The following is a 10875-nucleotide window of genomic DNA, read 5'->3' as shown; positions in this document are numbered from 1 at the left end:
CTACTTGTTCAGCTGCTCGAGGGTGACCTGTATCAAATGTTTTCGCCGGTGCATGACCATGTGAACCTGCTGCACGAAACTCTTCCTGCAAATGTCACAGGTGAATGGCCGCTCTCCAGTGTGCGTCCTCTGGTGGTTGGTTAAGGGGCCCCGCTGGAAGAAGGCCTTGGGGCACAGCTCACACTTGAACTCTGGTTCGCCTTTGTGCGTCTTTATGTGCCTCACCAACGATGCCCTGTGGGCAAAGGTGGCGCCACACTGGTCGCACACATGGGGGCGTTCATTGCTGTGGCTGCGCAAGTGCATGTTCAGATGCTGCCGGACGGGGAACCTGAGAGGGAAAGACGGGACAAAGCAACTAAATGTCTTGGCAACACAGGGATGCAAGCACACACGTGCGTGCATGCACCCACAAGGCATCACAGAATCGAAACATGAACTGCTTTGGAGCATGGTTTAATTAAAAGGACCCTGCAACACTTTTTCAGCATTGTCAGGAAAGGCTGCCGATTCGTAGTCGAAGCTCATGCTTTTTCTCTTTTCCAGTTTTTCTGTCTTTCGTTTCTCTCTTTATTTCTATTTATTTCTATTTTTCTTCCCATTTTTCCTCTTTCTCTCTCTCTCTTTCTATTTCTTGCTTGCTTCCTCTTTTTTTTTTCTATTTTGATACATGTTTTTGCCTGCGTTATGCCAAGTGACGACAGCATATGACAGCATACAACAGCCCGGGCCCCTAAAGTGCTCCACACTTAAACGAAGCAGCAAGAAAACACCTTGTTGTGATAAACTGGCACCATGAGGGTGACTTGAGCTAGTGTACAATGGCTATCTTAATCTGGCCTAAAGAGTTCACACTAACACCACATAACCATGGCAGGTACGTGTAAGCGTTCACAGCAAACAAAGCAAATTACTTACTGTCTTAGTCTTAGTAGGCAGCTGTGAAAACCAGACATTTTTTTCATGTCACATGGGGCTGTATGTATGTATCTCTGTATTGCACGCATGATAAATCCTTCAATCAGTAGCACTACACCACTGCACTACATACAGCCTTTCTGCTGCATTCATGCTACAATGTGAGGGCCAGTTCACACAGCAATCAATGTCCCATACCGTCACCATCACAACACTGGTGTCCATCATCAGAAAGCGCTTCCTCAGTGGTTTCTCGAGCCTCAAACATGGAGGGATGGGAACGATAAAAGCGTCAAACGACATTGTCGGCATGCCAATTTTGGGAAGAAATTGCTGGTGACGAACGTGGCGATAACAAAACTGTGTGAAGGCGACTAAATGGCGCTTTCCATGGCTGTGTGAATGAGGCCTGTAATCGGGCCTAACAAGTTTAGCCCTCAGCCAGCGCATATTTCTGAAAAATTGGCCTCAAAAGCGGAAGGCTGTCAATGTTAAAAGCATCGAACAATGTCATTGACATGCCATTTTTGAGGATAAATTGCTGCAAATCACTGTCTTCTTATGGAGGCCAGTGTCGTAACGGTGATGAGATGATGTGTTGGACATCTGTGTGAATCAGGCTAAACAAGTTTAACTCTCAGTTGAAAGATATTTTTTTTTAATGTGGGCAGCTTGCACTAGTGACGCAAGGCTGGACTAACAGCGAAGCTTGTGGCTGACCTAGCTTCTATCGGCTTCTACAAGCTTGACTAAGTTGTTGCTAGGTTTGGCTAGGCATTGCAAGGCTTGGCTATGTGGAGCGTGGAACTATATTGTTTAGTGAAGTGTTGTTGTGGTTAGGTGAAGTGAACGATTAATTAGTATTTTAATTAGATCGGTCTTAATCAATAAGGTCTTAAATAACATGACTTCAATCAGCATGCTCTTAATTAGCAAAGTCTTAATGCTCTGATGTTGCCCTGTCTGTTTCTTTCTCGTCTGTTTATCTGTTCTGTGCTTCTCTTTAGTTTTCTTTAGAAGACACACCATTGAAGAAATGCCCATATAGCACACCTATCGTGTCAACATGAATGAGTATGCTGGCCACAGACCTTATCCGCCAAATTACTAGGCGATACAGAAAAATTTACTATGGCCTCATTCCTGAAATGTAGATAACCAAGAGCAAACTGTTTTTATTTATAGTCAATCCTAGACTGAAGAAGAGGATGAAAAATGAATGCGCGCCAGCCGAGTTATTGCGTTGCACGCGTCAGGCGCAGCTCAGTTTTCTCGTCATGCGAAACGGTGGAACGAAAAGCTTAAAGGGACTGTCTACCGTCCTTCATCGCTTTTCTGTTTTGTACCGCAATCGAAAGCATAGTCTGAAGTGCCCAACCTTGCAGCAGTTTCTCTGGAAAGTGCGTAGAAATTTTTAAAACAGACATTTTCGATCTGCGTTCGGTCTTCCTCCATTGGTGTGAAACATGCCCACAACACTGGTTGGTGGACGCGATAACGATTGTAGCGCCGGTAAAAATTAAAACCGAAAGCACATGTGATTTCTGTAGGATTACTTTATTTTCGCTGAACACTAATGTAATGAATGTAACAGTCATTTTCAGCACGCTAGCAGTTAAATGAAGCCTTATTACACGATTACAGAACACTTGTTTTGCTGTAATCGCAGTCTATGCATTTATTTTAGCACTGCTGCCGCAATCCAAACCAAGTTGATTCATCGAAAAGAGACGATAAATGCACGCCTTCCCAGCGCAGCACATACGAGACATCCTAACAAGAATACAGCGGCACGGTACGACCAGCGCAGTAGCCGCATGGCATAGTGCATGAGTTGAAGCAGATGAAATCGAAGAGGGCGCCGCAAGCAGCGCCACCGGGCGCCTTTTTGGACACGTGAGAAAAAAAAAAGAGCAAGAAATTACTCTCTGACGCAAGCGAAACCTGCCTGAAGTGTGTAAAATACAATTTCAAGTTATACATGTTTGTTTTTAAGCAAAATGAGTCTACCTGCGAGAACTTCTTGTCATACCAGTAGATTGAGCCACATCGCTGTTGGGTGGCGCTAGCGGTCATCCTTTCACGATTTTCAACATCAAATTAAAAATATAATTCCTTTTTATGGGACAAAAGCATGCTCGTTGCAGCCGATGGGACGAGCGATCTTTTCATTTTCACCACAATCGAAAAAATTTTTCCGAGCGGTAGACAGTCCCTTTAAACAGCTCTGCTGTACAAAAGAAGTCAACAAAAATTTCAAACTACGCACACATAAGGGCACGTGGGGCACTGATATCCAGCCTGTCCAGAGTGGACAAGCACATGCTCTCTGAGCTCGGACCGGCGGGCGCACAACTTGAGACACAGCAAGCAGCGGTACCGCCACTTGTCGACATGCGCGTCTTCATGTTCCACCTTGTCCTCCTGGCGTGCGAAAGCGGCACCGCAGTAGTCGCACCAGAATGGCAACTCCTGTGAGTGGACGACGGAGTGCTGGAGCAGGCGACGCTGGGTGTTGAAGAGCTGCTGGCAAAGCTCGCAACGAGTGGCTTCCTCCGAGGACTCGTAGTCTAGATAGCCTCCTGTTGGATACGGGGCCACATCTTCTGTAGCACCTTCAGCTGGTCCTTCGGCACGACCTTCACGACTCTGTTCACCAATGACATCTGGAGGCTCCCTCTCACTGGTAGTGCTCGTGGATCTGACGTCTTCGTGCTCTGCAATTTTGAAGGAAGATGTGTCAGTAGTGAGTTCAGGGCGACGGTGAATGATACTGTCACCATCTTATCTTGAAAGAATTGAACCAACTTGGGATAACACACCTCCTGCCTCTTTGTGAAGCCGCTCGCCAATAGCATCTGCAGGTTCGACTTTAACGGCAATGCTTGTGTGTCCGAAGTCCCCATACCCTGCATGATTTCATTTATTTCAATACCCTAAAGGCCCAGTGGGCATTAAATGCAAGAGGGGGACAGGCGATTATTATACAATCAGAAGGCACACAATGACTACAAGTAGCAAGAAAACCAATAAAATGTAAGCACAACAGGAACAGCCACAGAATACACTGAAAAGCTGTGAACAAAGTTTCAAGCAATGAGATTTTATTCCACACATAAAGCTAATATCCACCAATAGTGCACTCTCAGGGAAATAAATATTTATACATGCATGCATATATTAAAGATGTTTAAATGAGGTTTCATTTACTGCACTTTTGATCACCAGGTCTCTCATACATGTGCACAAAGGAGGGATTTTAGCTGCTTAACGCCCATATACATCTGATGGAACTAACGCTAACCACAAGAAAAATCGCTGTAGATCTGCCTCACTTATCCTGGAAGGTAACATGCATATTCCGCAAATTTATTGCACTCTGCTGGATAAGACACCGAATTCTGGTTAAACTTTCATTGGTGAGTTATCAATTTCCACCTTCCCACAAATGTTCTCAGCAAGTGCTATATCCAAGATCTGGAACAACTTGCTCATCATCATTCAAGAATCACTTTTCCAATCAGGAGATGACCGGAGCAATTGTAAAGAATGCACAAATACACAAAACGGGCAACAGGGCACAGCATATGGCTAAGGAAAAAACTAGGAACTTACTTGCAAGGCAAAGAAAGATATGCTAGCGTTTTAAATACAGAATTGTGTAAACTACAACAACAATAATCAATGTCTTGAAATAGCACACTCTGTTCACCCTGTTTACCGTAGTACTGCCTAGGTCCACAAGAAATGCACGCGCGAAAGAGAGAGAGAGAGCTTCCTTAATGCACACTGGAGAGGTTTGCCTGACATTATGCCTAGTGTGCGACTTCATATGGCTATGATGAAGAATGAAGTGCCATATAGAGATACAGAACATACACAAAACACACCAAAACACTAAACAAACTAAAGCATTTTTCAGTTTCGCATCAAGAATTTTTCAGTTTCAAGTATCAGGCTTAAAATGTCCTTGTCGTTGTGTCATCATGTGCGCCCGCTACACAAAACACTTCATGCAGATGTATGGCCACTCTCCAGAGTGCAATCTCAGGTGGTAAATTAAGCATTCCTGGTGGAAGAAGGCCTGGAGGCACACACAAAAAGAAGGTTACAAGACTGAGGTTGCATGAAGACATCATCGCTATAACAGTATATACAAACAAAAATGTTGCAATGTTTAGGCAATACTTTGCGTCATAGCAGCAATGCTAGCTCAGATTCGGAATTAGTACTTCTCTATATTTAGCCAATCTAGTCAACACCCACTGACATTAGCCATTACTTAGCCGACGCTGGCCAACATTAGTGAGTTCTGGTGTATGCGAGTAAATAAGGTGGGTGCCAAGATAGCACTGGTCATTGATAACAAATCATGGGGCGAGGTGGGGTACTTCAAGATATACTCTAGTAAACATGAGGTTAATGAAGGATACTTCAAACATTTCACAGATACAGTTGGTGTGGAGTGCAGTCCATCTGCTACCTAGAACACCCTACTATGCTGTGGGGTCAGTTCACTGATGCTATATCTGGCTGAATCTGTGTCTGCACACTGCACAGATGCACAGCAAAGTGGCAAATGTAAAACTTGCCAGAAAACATAATTCGCAAGTGCTCTGCATTAATGTGTTCCCTTTCATGTAGGACTATAATGCTTAGCTCATACATGAAATGGATAAAACTGAAACGAATGAGGAACGTTACTGTGTTTTATCACTATTTATTAGAGCAAAAGCAAGTGGGCCAACTTTGATGTTTTCTTTAGATGTTACACATTTGTCAAAGTACTGTCTCTACCCATCAACAGGTAAATGTACGACTGATGTTATTCGAACAGCGCATGTGGCAAAGTGCAGGAAATATTTCACATTCGCTTTTCATAGATGCAAAATGGGCACACGTTGGAATTAGGTAAACATGATAACTTGTGCAATGTACCATAGAATAGAAATATGAACTGGTTCTGAACATTGTATGATTGAAGTCATTTAAAAGAATATTTGCCAACATTTTATTACGCTAGTGCAAATATACTTAGCATGTAATTAATACAGTCAATCATCGTAGGCTGAACATTAATATTGACCTCTAACTGTTAGTGTGCACAAGCGTCAAATATTGAGTAATGTGCACTAAATTCTGGTGTTTTATGTGCCAGCACTACAATATGAGCACGGTGCATGCCATAGTGTGACAACCGAAACTTGATGTTCCCAAAACACACGCAATGCATGGAACGAGTATTTCTGTGTTCTGAACCCACCGAAATGCAGTTGCCTTGCTCGGGAATCAAACCCACGACCTCATGAAATAGCAGCGCAATTCCATAGAAACCAATTACCATTGCAGGAGTGTGTAAAGTGTGATTCATATAGCCTTGACCACATCACTGTTAAGGCACTGGTATTAGTCATGACACGGCACTTCCACACCTCTTTCTTCTTGAAAGTAGTATTGCAGTGATGCCGGCTGCTGCTTTCAACATCCCACGTTTGAAAGAAAAGAAGCAAGAAAATGACTTGTCATGACAGACAGTTGCGTGACGTAGGGTTTCATGGCTGGAGGACGCTATCTGGAAACTTGCTCTTAACGACAATGCTTGCGGACTCATTGTCTTTGTCTCCTGCAAGATTGACGAAGGAAGATGTTATCAATGTGCTTTCTTCAACGTCATCTGCATACTATTTTATAGGGAGATTGAAGAGAAACGTTATGCTCCGCAGGATTAACAGAATTAACTCCTGTAACTTCAAAGCAGGTCAAGCTTTACAGTGGGCAAAGCTAGTCATATGGGAAAGAACACAAAAATGAAAGAGGCGAGATCAAAGCTTTTGACAGCACTGGCATAAGCTCTTTCTTTGTTATAAAGATGTTTTATATAAGGATCTTCCATGTGTAACCTGCCGATGCAATTAGCCCCTCGGTTCACATTAAAGGCCTCCAGCTCACAATCACTCATTACAGCTTGTGGCCGCAGTGACAACCTGTGGTTTCCTGCACTGTGTGCAGTTCCACTCCCCGCTGGAGAGATGGCATTCGGACACGAGCCCATGAATTTCACGTCGTATGTATGTTTTTGTATTCAACACAATATAGCTTGCCGTCAGACCAGCCTGAAAACCTTTGAAGGCAACCATAAAATTTACACAGACCACTTGTCAAATGCATGCAAGGTGATAATGGCATGGCTCACAGAGTGAAGATGAAGATGTGGCTTCAAACGCTCTACGTTATCTTGTATCCCATTGTCCTTGCGTGCTAACGGTGATGAGGGATTAGTTATTTTTCCTTGAGATTGGCCTAAGGTCAAAAATACACTAGAAATACCGTCTCTATTTTTTTCAGCTGACACAGTGGCAAACTTTGATGCCTAGAACCACAGTCAAGGAGTTTGCGGACGATGGTCTAAAAACGCTGCGTGACAAGTTTCAATTGCAAGACAAATGTTTTGCCGAAGTGGTGGCCTAGAGGTGGAGTGGTGGCCTTGGACACGAGAGGCACTTGGATGAAATATGGTGTTGCCATGAACCCACCGATTTTTCTAAAGGCAAGAGATGTCCCTAAGCCTGGTACCCAGTTACTCGTGAAAGTTCTCTTCCCTTAAAAGGAGCCCTGGCCTTATACATACTGTGGAATCTTCAGTGCCTTATCTCTCCCCTTCTTTGACTGCAGCACAGTTCATGCATCCGCACAAGTGCTGTACAGCAACGGTACTGTGGTATTTTTCTGTTCCGTAAACAAACAGCACAACAAAAAACTTCAATATGTAACTTTGCAGTGTGAAAACAAAGGATCAAACAAACAAAAAACAACATTGTAGCACTTACTGATGTCATTTAGCTTTTCATCTTATCCTTCTTTTTTAGTGCTACTACCAAGTTACATCATGCAATACCAAACAGCTCCATGTATAACAGTGTTAGAAATCTCGAATTATGATTGATGCAGAGCAAACAGAGGAACCTCAAACAATCCCATATGCACCAATAAACAAGGACGATTACTGTTTATAAAAATTTGGTAATGTCATGACTTGAGGCATTAACAGCAAAACAGCAATTAAACTATATCTTGCACAACAAGGTGCGGAAATAATGTGGGCCAAAACATGACAGTAAGTAATGTAGAAAATTGTAGGTGGAACATTTCCTACACAGAAGGAAATGTTTAGTCTATTCTGGTGCTGTTGCACATGCGAGCTAGAGCTAAATGACTCGGTAAAGCTACGACCGGGCTCGAGTGCTCGAAACACTTAAACGCAGAAAGAGAGATACCAACTTGTTTATTTCTACGAAAGGATCAAATAATGTGGTGCAAATGCTCCAGCACTAAAATCAAACTGACAAAACCCACGCTGCTCTTCGCTCTAAAAACATCAGGCGCATTCAAAACTTGCACACATAGCCTAAGTTCAATTCAAGAATTTGAATCATCACAACAGTACACAAATTACATGCGGTGACTTCCACAGCTTTTTTTGTGTGTGTGTGTGTGTGACACTCCCATAAAACGTGTATATAACACTTCCATAAAACGTAACTGCACATATTCTTTTCACAACACAAATCAGTCGAGTTGCCTCAGACCTAAATCTTCTACCCTGTGACGCATGTTGCCACATAAAAGCCATCATGTAATACCATAGAATATCAAGTGAATGATCAATACATTCTCTAGGCTTCAGTAACAAAAGATTATTTATGGTAGCATAAACTACTGCACTGATAATGCATAAAAACACAATAAAAAACAACTTAGGAAAAAAAGTAAAATTACGGCGCGACATGAATTTGTGTACGCAAATGATGTCAATGTTATAATGGTGTCAACACTTTTACGGCATCGCAGCAAATGCACCATTGATCAACATTCTCCATACGTATTGTTCACTGTTAGAATGCGACGCCTACCGCATATTGTGCAGCACTAGCAGAGCAGCAGCATTGACGAGCATGTTGTGCGGTGCAGTCCAAGGGAGAGCTCTCTTTAATGGGACCATCTAGAAGACAAAAAAGCTTGTCCCATTGAGAATTTTGCTAAAGTGAGGTTTGTGTGGATTAGCAGTCCAAGGAAAACCACAGGGCCTGAGAAAACAAGGCGTAGCGATTTAAATTTTGTCATTACACATTTACCAACGAACCCCGTAAGGAACTTTGGCAATACATAATTGTGAGACCGAGCTCACTGCTCATCATTTCATTCACACTTGTTTTGTTGAACTGTTCTCGTTACAAATTGAGGAAATGAAAGATGCAGTGATTCAATGTACGAGGACTTTGTCAATAATAATAAAATAATAATAAAAACTTGGACGCAATATAGTCTACGTAAACAGCTGTCAGAGTTCTTAAATTTTTTTTAAATCAGTAGAATTGCAAATTTTGGTAGACGATAGCACATACTGAGGCTCACGTATGTTGCTCAACAGTCAACGCTGTCAAAGCAGTGAAGCTGTTGGAAAGCTATGAGAAGTTACAATTTCCAAATTAAAGCAAATTTTTTTTGTTTGCAATGTTCGAAAGTAAAAGACGTTTGTCCTAACTATACCTTGGTAACCCTTAGCTTGGGACAGCTAACATTTAGTACAATGCAAGAGTTGACAACCAACACAGACGCAATTCAAACAAGCTTTCACAAGTCGCAATGTGTTCGTTCTGAACAGTCAAGAAATTTGGTACTGATACCTTGTAATTTGCTTATAGCATGCGTATACTATATGTAATGTGTGCTTAAGAGCAAGGACAAGTGCAGGTGAACGCAAGCAAATGCACTGAGAGTAAATGAACATTGAGGATTTCATCGTGCTCGCACTGATCACGACACACAGCTGCATCAGACAGCAGAACCACATCATACCAGTCGTGAATGGCTAGCTCCATGTATCGTCAGCACAAGACATCAAATCCATCAGTCTGTAATCACGTACAATGAATTCTAGTGGCAGAGTCAGCCCAAATTCTTTAGCTCCTTTTTGGATTAGCTTCATTCCATCGATGAAGCAAGGACGCGAGTCACATGTTCTAACAAACGATGAAGAGCACATTCTGAGCCTCAACCACTTCATGGCGCTGTCAAAGTTGCTCCATGAAAGTCAGTACTACACTGAATTGGAACTCTATGCAAGGCATTTCCTTCGAGCATGGCTTTTACTGCTAGCTGGACATGGTGGCCCCATGGCATTCATTGCCTTTTAAGAGTGGAGATGTTCTAGATCGACCCTTCACCATCTGACATCATGCAAGAACAGAGCCACGTCACGTGACCAGGAGTAGGGGAGAGAAGGTTATGATGCAGGAGCAGAACCAGGTCACGTGAACAGGAGAGGAGGCTATCTGAGCAGGAGATAGGAGATGGTCATGTGACCATGGAGGTCACATGACTAGCGCTCCATTGGAGGAGCGAACCAATCAGAGAGCATGCCGCGGAAGGGCAATGGACTCCACAGGGCTCGAGCCGCAGCACGAGCTCGCACAGAGTGGCAGCGCCGATGTCGAGCAGCAAACCATGAGCTCTGAGAGCAGGCCGTGCAAGCCAAGCAGTAGTGGAAGGAAACCACCAACCCGCGAGAAGGAAGTGTAAAGGAATGGCAAAGGGAATGAAGTCCACTACAGTGGAAAACGCAAGAACCACAGAAACAACGAAGAAACAGCGCTAGAACAGGACGAAGACGAGAGGACACAAACACGGCGAAACCAACAAACCCAATTCAAGGCGTTAACTTGAAACAACACCACAGATCACAGAAAAAACACACACACACAAAACACAGAAACAAACACCAAGAATCACAGCAAAACAGAAAAACATCAAAGGATGACAACAGCTCTGCTGTTTCCTCAGATTTCACTTCGTGGAACAGTGTTGAGTTTTTAGCAATGGCGGCCGGCAGGGCAACATCATTGCAGGTGTTGTTGCCAACAGCAATGTCTCAGATTGCGATATGTACGACGAATCGGA

At 43.2% G+C, this 10875-nt stretch overlaps 1 protein-coding gene across 1 annotated transcript in view; it reads right to left on the bottom strand.

Moving 5' to 3' along the window:
* The window catches only part of LOC119406453 (oocyte zinc finger protein XlCOF19-like), a 17111-nt gene continuing 6236 nt past the window's right edge, over positions 1-10875 (bottom strand). The window contains exons 2-4 of the mRNA XM_049420103.1: positions 3741-3827; positions 3188-3635; positions 1-331 (exon numbers count right to left, since the gene is read on the bottom strand). Coding sequence (XP_049276060.1) covers positions 1-331; positions 3188-3635; positions 3741-3827 — 866 coding nt within the window. The remainder of the gene's footprint in view (positions 332-3187; positions 3636-3740; positions 3828-10875) is intronic.

Source organism: Rhipicephalus sanguineus, chromosome 10 (genome assembly GCF_013339695.2).
Source record: "Rhipicephalus sanguineus isolate Rsan-2018 chromosome 10, BIME_Rsan_1.4, whole genome shotgun sequence".
In the NCBI taxonomy this organism is placed as follows: Eukaryota; Metazoa; Arthropoda; class Arachnida; order Ixodida; family Ixodidae; genus Rhipicephalus; species Rhipicephalus sanguineus.
Note: the sequence above shows the minus strand (reverse complement) of the source record. Positions and strands in the feature narration are given on the sequence as shown.